The sequence below is a fragment of the Moschus berezovskii genome, chromosome 14 (assembly GCF_049115385.1).
Source record: "Moschus berezovskii isolate FMDL1 chromosome 14, NW_MosBer_1.0, whole genome shotgun sequence".
Taxonomy (NCBI): Eukaryota; Metazoa; Chordata; class Mammalia; order Artiodactyla; family Moschidae; genus Moschus; species Moschus berezovskii.
The window spans coordinates 82,811,472-82,832,025 of NC_142473.1; the positions used below are offsets into that span (position 1 = coordinate 82,811,472).

The 20,554-nt window shown below is 39.2% G+C and overlaps 1 protein-coding gene and 2 pseudogenes across 1 annotated transcript; 2 read left to right on the forward strand and 1 right to left on the reverse strand.

The window, feature by feature from the left end:
* The first annotated feature begins 1,168 nt into the window (after window positions 1–1,168).
* On the forward strand, window positions 1,169–2,355 carry LOC148775682 (olfactory receptor 8K3-like). Its single transcript, XM_088843524.1, has 2 exons — window positions 1,169–1,778; window positions 2,024–2,355. The coding sequence occupies exons 1-2, from the start codon at window positions 1,169–1,171 to the stop codon at window positions 2,353–2,355; spliced, it is 942 nt and encodes a 313-aa protein (XP_088699650.1).
* Window positions 2,356–11,948: 9,593 nt separating this feature from the next.
* On the forward strand, window positions 11,949–12,847 carry LOC129554086 (olfactory receptor 8K3-like; annotated as a pseudogene).
* A 6,089-nt stretch (window positions 12,848–18,936) lies between these two features.
* On the reverse strand, window positions 18,937–19,867 carry LOC129554087 (olfactory receptor 5J3-like; annotated as a pseudogene).
* Window positions 19,868–20,554: the final 687 nt, after the last annotated feature.

Sequence of the window (20,554 nt, forward strand, 5' to 3'; positions counted from 1 at the left end):
GCGACCCCATGGACTGTAGCCCACCCGGCTCCTCTGTCCATGGAAATCTCCAGGCAAGAATACGGGAGTGGGTAGCCCTTCTCTTCTCCAGGGGATCCTCCCAGCCGAGGGATCAATCCCGGTCTTCCGCATTGCAGGCAGAATCTTTACCATCTGAGCCACCACGGAAGCCCAGTGTGTTCTGTACATTTTTGGAATTTATGGCTTTACATTTTTATCATGATTCTCATATATTTTTATATGTATTAAGTGATATGATTAAGTGATATTATCAAGTATAATTTATAAATATCACAATGTGATTGCAATTACATAAATGACTAGTAGAAAACTTTAAATATGTATCATATAAGGTTATACATGTATAAATTTTATATGAATCACACTTTTAATTTTTATTTCATTTCTAATGTACTTCTATGCATACATTTCTGTATCTTTATCTATGTATCTATAGGTATCCACACCTATTTGTGTATCTATATGTTTATATGGGGCTTCCCAGGTGGCCCTAGTGGTAAAGAATCTGCCTGCCAAGGCAGGAGATATAAGAGACACAGGTTCAATCCCTGGGTCAGGAAGATTCCCTGGAGAGGGCATGGCAGTCCACTTCCGTATTCTTGTCTGGAGAATCCCATGGACAGAGGATATTTATCTATCTCTGTATTTATGTCTAGGTATACCATCTATACTTTTCTTGTTTTTCAGCTTTAGCGCTACTGAAATTTTGGACTGATAAGGGGTGTTATGGGATGTTTAGAAACATAACTGACCACAGACCATTAGATGCAAGTGCCACTCACCTTCCAGTTGCAATAACCAATATGTCTTTCAGGTGCTGACGGTTATTATTTGATTAGTAAAATAACTCCTATTTGAGAACTAACGCAAAACCAATACAATAATGTAAAGTAATTAGCCTCCAATTAAAATAAATTTTAAAAAAGTAAAGAGAATTAATGAATAGCTCAGACTTTGTCTCTATCTTTATTTATGCATAATATTATACATAGGATATGGGGTTTTTAAAAAGATCCTATTTGGGGAAGTAAAGATGTATTTTACTTATACAAGTTTCACATATGAAAAATCTGCCAGGTGATAATTCATGAAATCTGCTTACTATGCTTGATGTCTCCATCCAGAATACATATCCTGATAAAACTGCATGAAAACACAAAATCTAACAGTGCCAAATGAATTCATCCTCATGGGAATCACAGACCGCCCTGAGCTGCAGGCTCCATTGTTTGGGCTCTTCCTCATCGTCTACGTGATCTCAGCGGTGGGCAACTTGGGCATGGTCATCCTCACCAAGGTGGACTCCAGGCTACAGACACCCATGTACTTCTTTCTCAGACACCTGGCTCTTACTGATCTTGGCTATTCAACAGCTGTAGGACCCAAAATGTTGGCAACTTTTATTGTGAGTCAAAATTCAATCTCCTATTATATGTGTGCCACGCAGCTGGCTTTCTTCATCGTGTTCATGATTAGTGAGCTTTTTATTCTGGCCGCAATGTCCTATGACCGCTATGTGGCCATCTGTCACCCCCTGCTCTACACAGTCATCATGTCACAAAGGGTGTGTTGGATATCGGTGGCAATCCCCTACCTCTATAGCACATTCGTGTCTCTTACAATCACTGTAAAGATTTTTAATTTGTCCTTCTGTGGGTACAATGTCATCAAACATTTCTACTGTGACTGTCTCCCTTTGATATCTTTGCTCTGTTCAAATACGCAAGAAATTGAACTGATCATTCTGATCTTTGCAGGTGTTAATGTGATCTTCTCCTTCTGCTCTACACAGTCATCATGTCACAAAGGGTGTGTTGGATATCGGTGGCAATCCCCTACCTCTATAGCACATTCGTGTCTCTTACAATCACTGTAAAGATTTTTAATTTGTCCTTCTGTGGGTACAATGTCATCAAACATTTCTACTGTGACTGTCTCCCTTTGATATCTTTGCTCTGTTCAAATACGCAAGAAATTGAACTGATCATTCTGATCTTTGCAGGTGTTAATGTGATCTTCTCCTTCCCAATAATTCTTATGTCTTATCTGCTCATCCTTGTAGCCATTCTCAGGATGAGCTCTGCTGAAGGCAGGCACAAGGCTTTTTCTACCTGTGGGTCCCACCTGACAGTGGTCACCGTGTTCTTTGGGGCTTTGACATTTATGTATGCACAACCAGAGTCCAGACACTCCTTTGACACTGATAAAATGGCATCTATATTTTACACCCTTGTGATCCCCATGTTGAATCCCTTGATCTACAGTTTGAGGAACAAAGATGTAAAGTGTGCACTACAAAGGGTGTGGAATAAGCTTTGTAACATTTCCTCTTAAAGCCGACGTACGGGTCCTATCATTCAGATTCTGGGCTTCAAACATTTCTCTATGTGTCTTTAAATGGAGTAGTGAACACAAATAAGTTCAATATGCTTTTAGAGACAGCCTTCCATGTGCCCGTACTTACATTAGCACACCAAGCAAGAAAATATCTGAGTTCTTTGAGTAAGAGAGATTAATCATAAATATAATTAAGTAAATGTTATTAGACAGGGGAATTGATTAGGACACTACAGAGCATTCGGTGAGTTTAAGTGATTATTGCTTTTCTCAACTACTAGAATAAACTTCCCATGACTGTGTGTGTGTGTGGGCATGTGCATATGTTTTTGTGTAGGAACATCTGTCTGTTTGAGCCTCTGTACACTTCTAAGGCATATGAAAAATTAAACTTCCCTGGAAAAGGACATGGCGACCCACTCCAGTATTCTTCCCAGAAAATTCCATGGACAGAGGAGCCCTGTGGGCTACACTCCATGGGGTCACAAAGAATTGGACATGACTGAGAACACAACACAAAAATTAAACTTATTGTGGTTTCAAGGAGGCTCAGTGTAACGTAATGATTTGACCTCAGCAAATGTCTGAACTTCCCCAGATGCTTCCACACCATATGGAGGAGGTTAGTGTCCTGCTCTGTACTCATCAGTGAAGTCACTCTCATACATGAGCCCTAGGAAGCCTATTAACTCAGCACACTTTGCAATTCAGTAACCTAAAAAGCAGCACAATATTTTATTTCAATCAGTTCATTCTCTGTACCAGTGGACATTCCAATTAAGATCAATTTCCTTGATTATAGTTAGCAATCTCTACTGAATACCTGAAGGTTAAGAGAACGCTATTTAAATGCTTTAATCACAAAAGAAGGTAATATGTGAAACAAATCGCCAGTCCAGGTTCAATGCATGATACAGGATGCTCGGGGCTGGTGCACTGGGTTGACCCAGAGGGATGGGATGGGGAGGAAGGTGGGAGGGGGGTTCAAGATGGGGAACACATGTACACCTGGGGCAGATTCATGTCAATGTATGGCAAAACCAATACAATAATGTAAAGTAATTCACATTCAATTAAAATAAATAAAATTTTTTAAAAAAGAAAAGGTAATATAATGGAGGTATTGTTGGTCACGGTGTTCAATCGCTAAGTCTTGTTCAAGTCTTTGCAACCCCATAAATCGCAGCACCCTAGGCTTCTCTGTCCACCACCATATCCCATCTTTATTGTTTAGCTGGTAAGTCATGTCTGACTATTTGCGACCCCATGGACTGTGGCCAGCCAGGCTCCACTCCATGGGATTTTAAAGGCAAGAATACTGGAGTGGGTTGCCACTTCCTTTTCCAGGGGATATTCCTGACCCAGGGATGGAAGCTGCATCTCCTGTATTGGCAGGGAGATTCTTTACCACTGAGCCACCAGGGAATCCCAGAGTTTGCTCAAATTCATGCCCATTGAATCAGTGATGCTATCTAATCATCTTATCCTCTGCCACCCCCTTCTCCTTCTACCGATGGAGGTATTACCTCATGTTAAATTGTAATCATGCTGCAGTGTGTAAGGGTATCAAATAACACATTGTACACCACAAACTTACACAATACTCTAAGTCAATTATATCTCAGTGGTGCAGAAAAAATAAATCTCTTGAGGTCTCCCATGGACACTTTCAATTTTGTGTTTATGGTTTTTAGAGATTTTGATTCCTAACTGCTTCTTTTGTTTAATGTTGTTGTTCAGTTGGTCAGTCATGTCCTGCTCTTTGAGACCCAATGGACTGTTGCATGCCAAGCTTCCCTGTCCTTTGCCATCCCCCTGAGTTTGAGCAGACTCATATCCTTTGAGTCATTGATGTTCTTTGCCAACCAAGGTCCGTCTAGTCAAGGCAATGGTTTTTCCCATGGTCATGTATGGATGTGAGAGTTGGACTGTGAAGAAAGCTGATCGCCGAAGAATCGATGCTTTTGAACTGTGGTGTTGGAGAAGACTCTTGAGAGTCCCTTATACTGCAAGGAGATCCAACCAGTCCATTCTAAAGGAGATCAATCCTGGATGTTCATTGGAGGGACTGATGCTAAAGCTGAAACTGCAATACTTTGGCCACCTCATGCGACGAGTTGACTCACTGGAAAAGACTCTGATGCTGGGAAAGGTTGGGGGCGGGAGGAGAAGGGGACAACGGAGAATGAGATGGCTGGATGGCATCACCGACTCTGTGGACATGAGTTTGAGTGAACTCCGGGAGTTGGTGATGGACAGGGAGGCCTGGCATGCTGTAATTCATGGGGTCGCGGAGAGTCAGACACGACTGAGCGACTGAACTAAACTGAACCACCTCATTCTCTGCCACCCCTTTCTCTTCTTGCCGTCAATCTTTCCCAGGATCAGGGTCTTTTCCAGGGAGATTGCTCTTCCCATTAGGGGGGCAAAGTAATGGAGCTTCAGCTTCAGCATCAATCCTTTCAATGAATATTTAGGGTTGACTTCCTTTAGGATTGACTCGTTTGATATCCTGGCACTGCAAGGGACTCTCGAGTCTTCTCCAGCACTATCATATGAAAGCATAAATTCTTCAGCGCTAAGCCTTCCTACGGTACAACTCTTACATCCGTACATGACTACTGGAAAATCTATAGCTTTGACTATATGAACTTTTGTTTCATGAGGTTTTTACTTCTGCTGACCTCTGTGAAGATCAAGAATATTTCTTGTTTAATATTTGTGGATCTTTACATAAGTGGTATATTCTATACTGAATTAGGCTTGCTGTCCCTTTCATGGGGTGACTTTTCTCAATATTGGTTCATAAGAGTTTATGATATATTTTTATTAAGATCAATTTGAAAATTCTTCTTATAAGAAGCAAAAGAAGTCAATTCCATGATTTGTTCTATAATATGTGTTCAGTTCAGTTGAGTTCAGTTCAGTCGCTCAGTCGTGTCCGACTCTCCGCGACCCCATGAATCACAGCACGCCAGGCCTCCCTGTCCATCACCAACTCCCGGAGTTCACTCAAACTCATGTCCACAGAGTCGGTGATGCCATCCAGCCATCTCATTCTCCGTCGTCCCCTTCTCCTCCCGCCCCCAACCTTTCCCAGCATCAGAGTCTTTTCCAGTGAGTCAACTCGTCGCATGAGGTGGCCAAAGTATTGGAGTTTCAGCTTTAGCATCAGTCCCTCCAATGAACATCCAGGATTGATCTCCTTTAGGATGGACTGGTTGGATTTCCTTGCAGTATAAGGGACTCTCAAGAGTCTTCTCCAACACCACAGTTCAAAAGCATCGATTCTTCGGCGGTCAGCCTTCTTCACAGTCCAACTCTCACATCCATACATGACCACGGGAAAAACCATTGCCTTGACTAGACGGACCTTGGTTGGCAAAGTAATGTCTCTGCTTTTTAATATACTATCAAGGTTGGTCATAACTTTCCTTCCAAGGAGCAAGCGTCTTTTAATTTCATGGCTGCAATCAGCATCTGCAGTGATTTTGGATCCCAAAAAAACAAAGTCTGACACTGTTTCCACTGTTTTTCCATCTATTTCCCATGAAGTGATGGGACCAGATGCCATGATCTTTGTTTTCTGAATGTTGAGCTTCAAGCCAATCTTTTCACTCTCCTCTTTCACTTTCATCAAGAGGCTTTTGAGTTCCTCTTCACTTTCTGCCATAAGGGTAGTCTCATCTGCATATCTGAGGTTATTGATATTTCTCCCGGCAATCTTGATTCCAGCTTGTGCTTCTTCCAGCCCAGCGTTCCTCATGATGTACTCTGCATATAAGTTAAATAAGCAAGGTGACAATATACAACCTTGACGTACACCTTTTCCTATTTGGAACCAGTCTGTTGTTCCATGTCCAGTTCTAACTGTTGCTTCCTGACCTGCATACAGGTTTCTCAAGAGGCAGGTCAGGTGGTCTGGGATTCCCATCTCTTTCAGAATGTTCCACAGTTTATTGTGATCCACACAGTCAAAGGCTTTGGCATAGTCAATAAAGCAGAAATAGATGTTTTTCTGAAACTCTCTTGCTTTCTCCATGATCCAGCGGATGTTGGCAATTGGATCTCTGGTGCCTCTGCCTTTTCTAAAACCTGCTTGAACATCTGGGAGTTCACGGTTTACATACTGCTGAAGCCTGGCTTGGAGAATTGTGAGCATGACTTTACTAGCGTGTGAGATGAGTGCAATCGTGCGGTAGTTTGAGCATTCTTTGGCATTGCCTTTCTTTGGGATTGGAATGAAGACTGACCTCTTCCAGTCCTGTGGCCACTGCTGAGTTTTCCAAATCTGCTGGCATATTGAGTGCAGCACTTTCACAGCATCATCTTTCAAGACTTGAAATAGCTCAACTGGAATTCCATCACCACCACTAGCTTTGTTCGTAGTGATGCTTTCTAAGGCCCACTGGACTTCACATTCCAAGATGTCTGGCTCTAGGTCAGTGATCACGTTATCGTGACTATCTTGGTCATGAAGATCTTTTTTGTACAGTTCTTCTGTGTATTCCTGCCACCTCTTCTTAATATCTTCTGCTTCTGTTAGGTCCATACCATTTCTGTCCTTTATCGAGCCCATCTTTGCATGAAATGTTCCCTTGGAATCTCTAATTTTCTTGAAGAGATCTCTTGTTTTTCCTATTCTGTTGTTTTCCTCTATTTCTTTGCATTGATCACTGAGGAAGTCTTTCTTATCTCTCCTTGCTATTCTTTGGAACTCTGCATTCAGATGCTTATATCTTTCCTTTTCTCCTTTGCTTTTCGCCTCTCTTCTTTTCACAGCTATTTGTAAGGCCTCCTCAGACAGCCATTTCGCTCTTTTGCATTTCTTTTCCATGGGGATGGTCTTGGTCCCTGTCTCCTGTACAATGTCACGAACCTCCGTCCAGAGTTCATCAGGCACTCTATCAATCAGATCTAGTCCCTTAAATCTATTTCTCACTTCCACTGTATAATCATAAGGGATTTGATTTAGGTCATATCTGAATGGTCTAGTGGTTTTCCCTACTTTCTTCAATTTAAGTCTGAACTTCGCAATAGGAGTTCATGATCTGAGCCACAGTCAGCTCCTGGTCTTGTTTTCGCTAACTGTATACAGCTTCTCCATCTTTGGTTGCAAAGAATATAATCAATCTGATTTCGGTGTTGACCATCTGGTGATGTCCATGTGTAGAGTCTTCTCTTGTGCTGTTTGAAGAGGGTGTTTGCTATGACCAGTGCATTCTCTTGACAAAACTCTATTAGCCTTTGCCCTGCTTCATTCCGTGCTCCAAGGCCAAATTTGCCAGTTACTCCAGGTGTTTCTTGACTTCCTACTTTTGTATTCCAGTCCCCTATAATGAAAAGGACATCTTTTTTGGGTGTTAGTTCTAAAAGGTCTTGTAGGTCTTCATAGAACCGATTAACTTCGGCTTCTTCAGCATTACTTGTTGGGGCATAGGCCTGGATTACTGTAATATTGAATAGTTTGCCTTGGAAATGAACAGAAATCATCCTGTCATTTTTAAGATTGCATCCAAGTACTGCATTTCGGACTCTTTTGTTGACCATGATGGCTACTCCATTTCTTCTAAGGGATTCCTGCCCACAGTAGTAGATATAATGATCATCTGAGTTAAATTCCCCCATTCCAGTCCATTTTAGTTCACTGATTCCTAGAATGTCTACGTTCACTCTTGCCATCTCCTGTTTGACCACTTCCAATTTGCCTTGATTCATGGACCTAACATTCCAGGTTCCTATGCAATACTGCTCTTTACAGCATCAGACCTTGCTTCTATCACTGGTCACATCCACAACTGGGTATTGGTTTTGCTTTTGCTCCATCCCTTTATTCCTTCTATAGTTATTTCTCCACTGAGCTCCAGTAGCATACTGGGCACCTACTGACCTGGGGAATTCCTCATTCAGTATCCTATCATTTTGCCCTTTGTTACTGTTCATGGGGTAATATGTGTAAGTACCATTATATAAATATTATGTCTTGTGAACTTTCTTAACCCTTCTAAATTTCCACTTTCTTTGGTATATTTAGTAATTTTAACACTCATGAAACTTTATTTGCATCATAGATTAAATATTTTTTCACCATCACAGATTAAATTCTTTATGTTGTCAATCAAATTCAAATTAAATTAATTCAAATTAAAATAATTTATTGGAATAAAAAATAATTGTCAGTACTCTTTCAAGTGAGGTAAAATGTAGGGAATTTATATAGCTGATTTTTTAAAATTACTAAGAAAAATATGTACTGAATATAAACATTCCAAATATAAGTGCTAAAAAATTTTGGTTTTTGGAAAATGTATGTTGGACAAAGATACAGTAGAGATGATTACATACTGATAGCTTCTGAGAACATGAAAATGTTTAAATTAATATTTTTGGAATTGTACTTTTCTAAATTATTTTCAGTGAATAAGTGTGACTTTTATAACAGAAAAAAGTAGAAGAATGTGAAATGAATCACCAGTCCAGGTTCGATGCATGATACAGGATGCTCAGGGCTGGTGTACTGGGATGAACCAGAGGGATGGGATGCGGAGGGAGATGGGAGGAGGTTCAAGATGGGGAACACATGTACACCAAGGGTGGATTCATGTCAATGTATGGCAAAACCAATACAGTAATGTAAAGTAAAAAATAAAAAAAGCCTGGGGAAAAATAAATAAATAAATAAATTGTGACTATATATATCCCCATCTCTAAAATAAATCTTGCCGTGCATTGTATAGTTTCTCAAAAGATGAACCAGAAAGAGAACAAAATGTGTAGAGATTTACAAAGTTTGCTAACAATTTTTTCCATTTTAAATGTTGTTGTTCTTCAGTCACTAAGTCATGTCTGACTCTTTGTGACCCGTGAACTACAGCACGTCAGGCTTCCCTGTCCTTCACTATCTCTTGGAGTTTGTTCAAGTTCATGTCCATTGAGTCTGTGATGCCATCAAACCATCTCATCCTCTGTCACCCTCTTCTCCTCCTGCCCTTAATCTTTCCCAGCATTAAGATCTTTTCCAATGAGTCGGCTCTTTGTATCAGGTAGCCAAAGTATTGGAGCTTCAACTTCAGCATCAGTCCTTTTAATGAATTTTCAGAATTAAGTTCCTTTGTCTTTAGACTTCCCATATATATTTAGTGATTTGCCTACAATTGTTGTTATTGGTTCAGCCTAGCATATAAACATTTGTGTGATCAGTTGCTCAGTTGTGTCTGACTCTTTGCGACCCCAAAGACTAGCCCACCAGGCTACTCTATATATGGAATTCTCCAGGAAAGAATACTGCAGTGAGTTGCCATTTCCTACTCCATGGGATCTCTCAGACCCAGGAATCGAACCCAGTTCTCTTTGGTCTTCCGCACTGGCAGGCAGATTCTTTACCACTCAGCCACCTGAGAAGCCCATATAAGTAAGTAAGCCTACCCATTTCTTAGACCTTAATTAGTCTGGTGATGACTCCCATCTACATGTACAATTACTCAATAAAATATATATGGTTTGGGCCTGTTAATCTCATGTCAATCTAATTATTAAGCCAAGCAAGAGCCACTAAGTGTCTAAAGAAGACATTTTCTTCCCCTTGAGCTATTGATTTATTTATTTTTATGTGTGGGGGCCAAAGCCCAGAAACAGCTGAAATATCCATCCATTTGAGGTCAAAAGAACCTAGAAGAGTAGAGGAAAACTTTCAACACCACAAATGCAATCACTTTTAAGTGAAAGTTCATGGTAGCTGTATTTGTCATACTAGAAAAGTGGAGAGAACCCACAAATCTCTCAGTAAGTGAATATTTAAACAAATTATCATCAATATCATAGAATATTACTCAGCAATGTAGGGAACAGATGATCTACACACAAAAAAGTGCCAAAGAATCTCAAGAGATTTATGTTGAGAGAAAATTCCAATCCCTGTTCTCTATATGAAAAAGAGTAGTGATGGAAAAGATTAGTGATGGCCGAGGACTGAGAATGGTGGCAGAGGAGGAAAGAGGTGGGGTTATAAAAGTCAGGCACAGGAAGCAAGTGATGAAACAGGTGCTTATTGGAATTGGGAAGCAGACTGGGATAACTAAAATGGTAGCTTATGCAGTAAAGAAAAAAGAAAGCAGAAGGTGTAAACAGCCATGTGATAGAAATTCATGATGAAATAAGAAATAACAGTAAGTAATTTCTTTCTCTGAGAGATAAGTAAAAACAATCACATGGGCAACAAAGCAAGGGGGTGGCACTTCATATCAGAATAATGTATTATTTTAACTTCCTAAATATATTAAATACTGTAATATAACAATGTTGAAAATTTCTCCACAGTCACACATTTGAGGAGAACCTGTAGAAATACTGACTCTGCTGGGGATGCCCTATAGATGAAAGATTTTATCAAGAATCTTGTGTGTTACAAAAGGAAAGTTATTAGGGAGAATCTCAAAAAGTGAAAGAAATCCATAAATTCTTCTCACTTAGCCATGCCAGAAATACAGGTGAGAGTCACGAGAGATGCTTCATTACAGGTAAAGTGACGGGATATTACAAGTGATGCCTTGTTTTCAATATCAGCAATGTTTCAGTGACATATTCAAAGCTCCAGTGGAGCTCAATGGCAAACCCCAAGCAAAATGAGACCATTTCTGTTACCGTTTTGTCTGTTTTCCTCTACTCCATAATTCCTGAGCAGGAATAGGATAGCATTTATCCTATGTGGATAGTATTTAATTGTATCATAATTTATTATATAATTGGCATATGTATTGTCATATTATTAAATTTAATTTATACATGTCACTATGTAACTGCAATTATATAAATCACTAGATAGACATTATAGAAAGTTTGCAAGAACAGCACAGTGATGGTTTATATATGTAGCCTTCAAACGTGTGTGTTTTTTCTTGTCATATGTGTGTCTGTATCTATTGTATTTCTTGTCTGTATCTATGCTTCCATGTATGCATATTTGCATCTGCCCATTTATCAATCGTCTATCTGTCTATAACATCCTGGCTTTTCAACCTTGGTACTATGGAGAGTTTAGACAGATATGGTGCGTATAGGGTGTTGAGAGGCATCACTGACCTCTACCCATCATATGCCAGTAGCTTCTACAGTCCAGCTGTAACAATTAACATGTCTTCTCAATTTTGACAAACGTCCTTTGGCTGGTAAAATAATTTTCAGTTGAGAACCAGCAACTATCTCTGTCTCTATCACTATTTATATATTTTATTATATGTAGGAAAATGAAAGTGTTAGTTGCTTTGTCATGTTTGACTCTTTGCAACCCCATGGACTGTAGCCTGCCAGGATCCTCTGTCCTTGGGATTCTCTGGGCCAGAATACTGGAGTGGGTTGCTATTCCCTTCTCCAGGGGATTTTCCTGATTCAGGGTTGAACCCAGATCTCCTGAACTGCAGGCAGATTCTTTACTATCTGAGCCACCAACTGAGTTTATTTTCAAATATCCTAAACTGGAAAGTTTAATCTGTTTATATTAGCTTTGCATAGTGAAACTCTCCCAGATGATGGCACACAGAACCTACTGACTATGTTGACATTTCTACCCAGAACAGGTTCTTTAATAAACCTGAATGGAAACACACAATGGGACAGTGCTGAGTGAATTCATCCTTATGGGAATCACGGACCACCCTGAGCTGTGGGCTCCATTGTTTGGGCTCTTCCTCATCATCTCTGTGACTCCGTGGTGGGCAACTTGGGCATGGTCATCCTCACCAAGGTGGACTCCAGGCTGCAGACGCCCATGTACTTCTTTCTCAGACACCTCGCTTTTACAGATCTTGGATATTCAACAACTGTGGGACCCAAAATGTTAGCAAATTTTGTTGAGGATCAAAATATAATCTCCTATTACTCTTGTGCTACACACAGCTAGCTTTCTTTCTTGTGTTTATTGTTAGTGAAATTTTTATTCTGTCAGCGATGTCTTATGACCGCTATGTGGCCATCTGTAGCCCTCTGCTCTACCCAGTCATCACGTCACAGAGTGTGCTGGGTGCTAGTAGCAATCCCCTATGTCTGCAGCACATTTGTGTCTCTTCTCGTCACCATAAAATTATTCAATTTACCTTTCTGTGGCTACGGAGCCATCAGTCATTTCTACTGTGACAAAGGCAATGGTTATTCTGATTTTAGCTGGGTTTGATTTGATTTTCTCTCTTCTGATAGTTCTGTGTCTTACCTTCTTATTCTCGCATCCATTCTCGGGATGAGCTCTGCTGAAGGCAGGCACAAGGCTTTTTCTACCTGTGGATCCCACTTGACTGTGGTCACCGTGTTCTATGGGACTTTACTATTTATGTATGTGCAAACAGAGTCCAGGCATTTCTTTGACACTGATAAAGTGGCTTCCATATTTTATGCTTTCATTATCCCTATGTTGAATCCCTTAATCTATAGCTTAAAGAATAAAGATGTAAAATGTGCACTACATAGGGTGTGGAAAAAACCATGCAACCTTTTTAATTAACATGCAATACAATTTCTATAAACTGGTTATAGGCTCTAAATTTTATTCTATGTGCCTCCAAATTAAGTAGTGAGTATTGCCTCCAAATTAAGTAGTGAGTATAATACTTTGGCCACCTCATGCGACGAGCTGACTCACTGGAAAAGACTCTGATGCTGGGAAAGGTTGGGGGCGGGAGGAGAAGGGGACGACAGAGAATGAGATGGCTGGATGGCATCACCGACTCTGTGGACATGAGTTTGAGTGAACTCCGGGAGTTGGTGATGGACAGGGAGGCCTGGCGTGCTGTGATTCATGGGGTCGTGGAGAGTCGGACATGACTGAGCGACTGAACTGAAATGAACTGAACTGAACTGATAAATATGTTCAACAATTATTTTTAGATTATATTATATATATTAGGCACTTCCAACTGCTGCAAAGAGATGAAAGAACAAAATAGTAAAAAAAAAAAAAATTGCCTTGAGCACAAAAAACCAAGTTTGTATATAAATTAAGTAAATGTTAGGAGAATGTATTAGGTGGATATAGACAAAGAAATGACTGTCCAGGGTCCTGAATGTGTTCTCATCTTTTAGAATAAAATTGTGGCATGTTGTGTGTGTCTGTGAGTTCTATATTTTCCTTTGTTTTTGCCTTCATACTTTTCCCCAGTGTGTTTCATCTGTGTATTTGAAGTCATCAATCACATTTGTTTTCTAAAATACCCTTATTCTTTACACTGAGATCCCACATTTTTTATCATCAATTCCTCTAATTCCTTATAAGAATCTATTCACCTATTAACTGAAAATATGTTGCAATTCAGCAGTTCATAGGTCCAACTGAAGCCTGATTTTGTCTCAATTCTTACATTTTGTTGAAATCAGAGGACATTTAAATCAATATAAACTTTGGGATCCCTCAGTAGCTCCCAGATTGGCACTTCTTGTTCTCTCAAGTGGTAATTCTTTCTTCATAACTGGTAGTTTGATTGAAAGGACAGTAAAATAATTTTTTCTTTTTAAATAAAAATATTTATCCATGTTTAAAAGTAATGTTCTACTTTTTGCTTTCTTGACTAAGAAAAGTACTGATGAATTAATTGTGTTGGCTCTCTTTCCTTGGGTTTATGTTTCCAATTTTTATCAACACTGTTTATGCAGTGTTTTTTTTTATTGGAGGCTAATTATTTTACAATATTATATTGGTTGGTTTTGCTGACTTTCAGTATTTAACTACACAATTCATGATTCTACTTGTGGGAAGCAAAGGGAAACAATCTCACTGGTGGCACTGTGCCATATTTCTGAGGCTTGACGCATGGCAGGGATGTAGTCATCTTGCTTTTTATAAATGGCTTCTACATTTTCCCGTGTGCTACCTTTTCCCCTACTTAGTAATCCTGCAACTTTACTGAGGCTATTAGTCTATAGTATATGCTTTGTTTAGTATCTTGCAATAAAATTTTTTTAGCCCTGAAGCTTTAATAAAAAATCTTCAATGGAATACAATTTTTAAACAACATGACACAAAACAACCAAGATCTCCTTTAATATGCGTATAGATTAGAAAAGATGGTATATCCAGAAAATGGATGATAGCCTTTTAAAAACATGTGCTGCCATTATTGGGAGTACAGAGGCAAAAATAAACAAATTACAAATAATGCTGACTCGAACCTTATAAAGATGCACTCAAAATGAAAAAAAAAAAACTTACATGTAAAATGCTAAACCATAAAACATTCAGATAAAGCAATAAGGGAAAATCTATATCCAAGACCAAGGGCTAGTGAAAAGTTTGTATGACATCAAAACATAGTCTAGATAATCCAATAAAAAAATGATCAGACGACCTAGTCATTTCTCAAAATAAGGCATACAGATGGTCAAGAGACACATGAAAATATGTTCAGTGTTGCTGATTATTAAAAAATGCAAATAAAAACTTCAATGAGATTTTATCTCACATCAGCCTGAATGGCTATCCTCAAAATATCCACAAACAATAAATGTTGGAAAGGGTGTGAAGAGAAAGGAACCCTCCTAAAATATTGGTGGGAATATAAATTGGTACAGAAACTATGGAGGACAGTATGGAGGTTACATAAAAGATAAGAACAGAGCTACCATATGACCCTAGAATCCCATTCCTGGGCATATATATGGAGAAAAATATGATCCAAAGTATATACACAACCAATGTCATTGTGGCACTGTTTACAGTAGTCAGGACATGGAAGCAACATAAATGTCCAAAAAGAGAGGAACGAATAAAGATATATCACATATATGCAATGGAATATTACTCAGTCATTAAAAAGATCAAATAAAGCCATTTGCAGGAACATGAATGGACTTAGGGATTGTTCAGTTCAGTTCAGTTCAGTCACTCAGTCATGTCCAGCTCTTTGTGACCCCATGGACTGCAGCACAGCAGGCTTCCCTATCCATCACCAACTCCTGGAGCTCACTCAAGCTCATGTCCATTGAGTCAATGATGCCATCCAACCATCTCATTTTCTGTCGTCTCCTTCTCCTCCTGCCTTCAATCTTACCCAGCATCACAGTCTTTTCCAATGAGTCAGTTCTTCACATCAGGTGGCCAAAGTATTGGACTTTCAGCTTCAGCATCAGTCCTTCCAATGAATATTTAAGATTGATTTCCTTTAAGATTGGCTGGTTTGATCTTGCAGTTCAATGGACTTTCAAGAGTTTTTTCCAAGACCACAGTTCAAATACATGAATTCTTCAGTGCTCAGTTTTCTTTATAGTCCAACACTCACATCCATACATGACCACTGGAAAAACTATGGGTATAACTAGAAGTACATTGTTGGCAAAGTAATGTCTTTGCTTTTTAATATGCTGTCTAGGTTGGTTACAGCTTTTCGTCAAAGAAGCAAGCGTCTTTTAATTTCTTGGCTGCAGTCGTCATCAGCAGTGACTTTAGAGCCCAAGAAAATAAAGTCTCTCACTGTTTCCATTGTTTCTCCATCTATTTTCCATGAGTGATGGGACTGGATGCCATGATCTTAGTTTTCTGAATGTTGAGTTTTAAGTAAGCTTTTTCACCCTCCTCTTTCATTTTCATCATGAGGCTCTTTAGTTCCTCTAAACTTTCTGCCATAAGGGTCATGTCATCTCCGCATCTGAGGTTATCAATATTTGTCCTGGCCATCTTGATTCCAGCTTGTACTTCTTCCAGCCGGGCATTTTGCATGATGTACTCTGCATATAAGTTAAATAAGCAGGGTGATATACTCCTTTCCCGATTTGGAACCAGTCTGTTGTTTCATGTCCAGTTCTAATTGTTGCTTCTTTACCTGCATCCAGATTTCTCACTAAGCAGGTCAGGTGGTCTGCTACTCCCATCTTGATATTTTCCACAGTTTGTTCTGATCTACTCAGTCAAAAGTCTTTGATGAATCAATAAAGCAGAAATAGATGGTTTTTCTGGAATTCTCTTGTTCTTTCTATGATCCAACGGATGTTGACAATTTGATCTCTGGTTCCTCTGCCTTTGCTAAACCTGGCCTGAACATCTGGAAATTCATGGTTCACATACTGTTGAAGCCTGACTTGAAGGATTTTGAGTATTACTTTGCTACCTTGTGAGATGAGTGCAATTAATTGGAATGAAAATTGACCTTTTCCAGTCCCATGGCCACTGCTGAGTTTTCCAAATTTGCTGGCATATTGAGTTCAGCACTTTCGTAGCATCATCTTTTAGGATTTGAAATAGCTCAACTGGAATTCCATCACCACCATTAGTTTTATTCGTAGTGATGCTTTCTGAGGCCTGCTTGACTTTACATTCCAGGATGTCTGGCTCTAGGTGAGTGATCACACCACTGTGGCCATCTGGATCATGAAGATCGCTTTTTTGGTATGGTTTTTCTGTGTATTTTTTGCCACCTCTTCTTAATATCTTCTGCTTCCATTAGGTCCATACTATTTTTGTCATTCATTGTGCCCATCCTTGCATGAAATGTTCCCTTGGTATCTCTCAGGTCCAAAGTGAAAGTGAAAGTTGTTCAGTTGGGTCTGACTCTTTGTGACATGGAATTCTCCAGGCCACTCTATTGGAATGGGTAGCCTTTCCCTACGCCAAGGGATCTTCCCAACCCAGAGATGGAAACCAGGTCTTCCGCATTGCAGGCGGGTTCTTTACCAGTTGATCCACGACAGAAGCCCAAGCATACTGGAGTGGGTAGCCTATCACTTCTCCAGCGGATCTTCCCCACCCAGGAATTGAACCAGAGTCTCCTGCATTTCAGGCCGATTCTTTACCAACTGAATTATCAGGGAAGCCCCAGTAAATGTACAATTCTTTCCAGATCCCTTGATGAGGCAAAATGGGTTTCCAACACAGATTGAGATGTGGAAAGAATTAACTGGATAGTAAAAGATTTTTAAGTACCCAGTTTTATGGTTTTATTATTATTTAACTGCACGATATAATGTTACATAATTAGCATATGCATTAAGTCATATTCAGTTCAGTTCAGTCGCTCAGTCAACTGACTCTTTGCGATCCCATGAATCACAGCACACCAGGCCTCCCTGTCCATCACCAACTCCTGGAGTTCACTCAAACTCATGTCCACAGAGTCGGTGACGCCATCCAGCCATCTCCTTCTCTGTCGTCCCCGTCTCCTCCAGCCCCCAATCCCTCCCAGTTTTTCCAGTAGTCATGTACAAATGTGAGAGTTGGACCATAAAGAAGGCTGGGTGCTGAATAACTGGTGTTGCTGGAGAAGACTCGTGAGAGTTCCTTGGATAGCAAGGAGATCAAACCAGTGAATCCTAAAGGAAATCAATCCAGATGTGAAGAGCTGACTCATTTGAAAAGACCCTGATAGTGGAAGGATGGCATGCCCCCTGCACAATGTATGTGCAAAGACAACTACTTTTGCAGTATTTCGTTACTATTTTTCATAGGAAGGGTAAAAATTGCTTTCCCTGTTTTAGGTCCTGTTGTCCTTGCTAGCCGGTTGACTATGTCTTCACTGTCAAGTATGAAATAGCGAATGTAAGCTGGTTTAACTACTTTAAACGCTTTCTCATTTGCTTTAAAAATCCCAATCTGTATCTTTCTGATATCAGTAGCTAATAAAGACTCTAAAAATACAGAGAATTGTCCATAGTGTAACTAATTTTTATTTTAAAAACTACAATATTATTCACAGGACCTTTGGTAACAGATAATCCTTTCTAAAATGATGGGGAGTTTTGAAGTTACATAATCAAGTAAACCATCATTAAAGAATAGAAACTCTCATCCAGCAGTAACACCCATCACGTGATTTAAAGATTGCTAGAGTTTTTCCTTTCTTATTTTTTTTTTAAATCTTGAAAGAATATGAAGTAGGTTCTAAAAATCAGAGTTGAATGGGAAAGGTGTGGTGAAAGGGTGTTGAATTATATCTACTCTCAAATTCCAAATATGTATCTATCTTTATACTAAACTTTTTTTTTAGGAAGAGAACATTACTGCAAACTGAAAATTACAATAGTGTCATTTTCTAACAACCTAACTCTTTTGTTGAGGTCATGGATGTCCAAGAACAGGAAGAAAAGTAAGAAAATCACTACTAGTTATAAAATCTCATTTGGAATCATATTCTCCTTTTTTGCTAATATAGGGATTAGCCAATATTTAAAATTTTAATACAAGCTTTAAGAGGAAAAGAAAATGCCAAGTATAAAATTATTTTAATTTTCTGACTCAATACATTTAAGTATTTTATAAAAATATTTAATTCTTTATATCTCCAATAGTATACACACATTCACAAAATTTATTTTCCGAATTTCAGAGAAGTTGCATGTAGTTCTATGAATTGATAAAATAAATTTATTAAAATCATTTTATTAAAAGTGATTAGTACAGATATTAATAACCTGAGTTTTTAGTTTGGCTTTTTAAAAATTCACTTACGCATGAAATCACTTCTGATTTCTAGTCTGAGTTTCTCATGTGAAAAGGACTATATAGAATGAAATAATCTGTCCTATACTTAGAATCTCTAGAATTCATTGTAGTCATGTGGATGTTGATAAGGGAAGAATTGACTGACTGCTATAGGGCTAAATAACATGAAATTAGCATGACAGATGTTTTATTTCTATGACCCTTCTCACAGCACCCTTTACCTCTTTGTTTCTCAGACTGTAAATCAGTGGGTTTAACGCGGGAATCACTAGTGCATAGAACACTGAAACCACCTTCTCTTGTTCTACAGAATACTGGGAACGTGGCTGAACGCAATTAAAACTCAAGGTGCCATAGAATATGGTCACAGCGGTCAGGTGAGAGGCACAGCTGGAGAAGGCTTTCTGTCTGCCTGCTGCTGAGCGGATCCTCAGGATAGCAACAGCAATGAAAGTGTAGGAAATGATCACAATCAAGAAGGTGTCCTGGCAATGACTCCAGAGAAGGTTAGGAGCAACAGCTCGTTTTTGGAGGTATCAGAACATGACAACTTCAGCAGGGGGGGAACATCACAGAAGTTACTGATGACATTGGACCTGCAGAAAGACAATCTCCCAAAGCTTATGGTATGGGTCAGTGCATTAATTGTTCCACCAATGAGTGATCCAGTGACCAGTCCTACACACTTCGTCTTAGACACGGCTACAGCATAAAGCAAAGGGTGGACAATGGCCGCGTAACGGTCATAAGCCATCACAGACAGCAAGAAGCCTTCTGCGGTGATGAACACCCCTGAAATAAGTGCTGCACTATGCAGGCGGAGAAGGAGATGGTTTGCTCACAACTAGGAGGCTGATCCGCAGTTCTGGTGCAACAGCAGATGAAGAGCAGACATCCGCATGTGAAAGGCAGCTGAGGGAAAATACATGGGGGTGTAGAGCTTGGGGGTGGTTCGGATTAAGAAGATCATGCCCAGATTCCCCACCAAAGTAATAGCATATATCACCAGGAACAATACAAAAGAACAACTTTCAGCTCAGCATTGTCTGTCAGTCCCAAAAGCATAAATTCAGTAACAACCGGAAAATTCTTTGCAGCCATTTGCTAATTCCTTATCTTGAAATCTGTAAGTAAAAAAGATGTGGGGATAAGAATGTACACAGGAGAATCTGGTGTTTAATATTAAAGACTCAGAAACATATGTATAGGCTTCTGTCCTTGGAAAAATAAATTATTTTGCTGAACCAAGCTTGATTAGACTTTAATTTATTTTTTCATTTAGTGATAGTTATAATTCTACTCCATAAGCAAATATATGAAAATTCATTTTGGCTCTCAATAATTAATTCTGTTTCCAAGTGCCTGCCTCTATGAGAAAGTGATGCTGACTTGAGGTATACTGATGGAAAACATAAGGAATTCACAAAATTAAACTTAATCCTTTTGTAAAACTCTTCATTTTTGAAGAAGAAGAAAATTAGAAGATCTTTAGTCGGCTGTACTATTAGCTCTGTTGTTAATCTATAAAAGCACTATGATATAACCAGATAAAAGCAAAGCAACCTAAATGTCCATCTGCAGATGAATGGATAAGAAAGCTTTGGTACATATACACATGGAGTATTACTCAGCCATTAAAAAGAATGCATCGGAATCAGTTCTAATGAGGTGGATGAAACTGGAGCCTACTATACAGAGTGAAGTAAGCCAGAAAGAAAAACACCAATACAGTATACTAATGCATATATATGGAATTTAGAAAGATGATAATGATAACCCTGTATACAA

Excerpts from the sequence above, each read along its gene's own strand:
- LOC148775682 (XM_088843524.1), top strand. The coding sequence starts at position 1,169 with ATGAAAACACAAAATCTAACAGTGCCAAATGAATTCATCCTCATGGGA. Across the intron at positions 1,779-2,023 it reads GATCATTCTGATCTTTGCAG|GTGTTAATGTGATCTTCTCC; the intron begins GTGTTAATGTGA and ends TGATCTTTGCAG.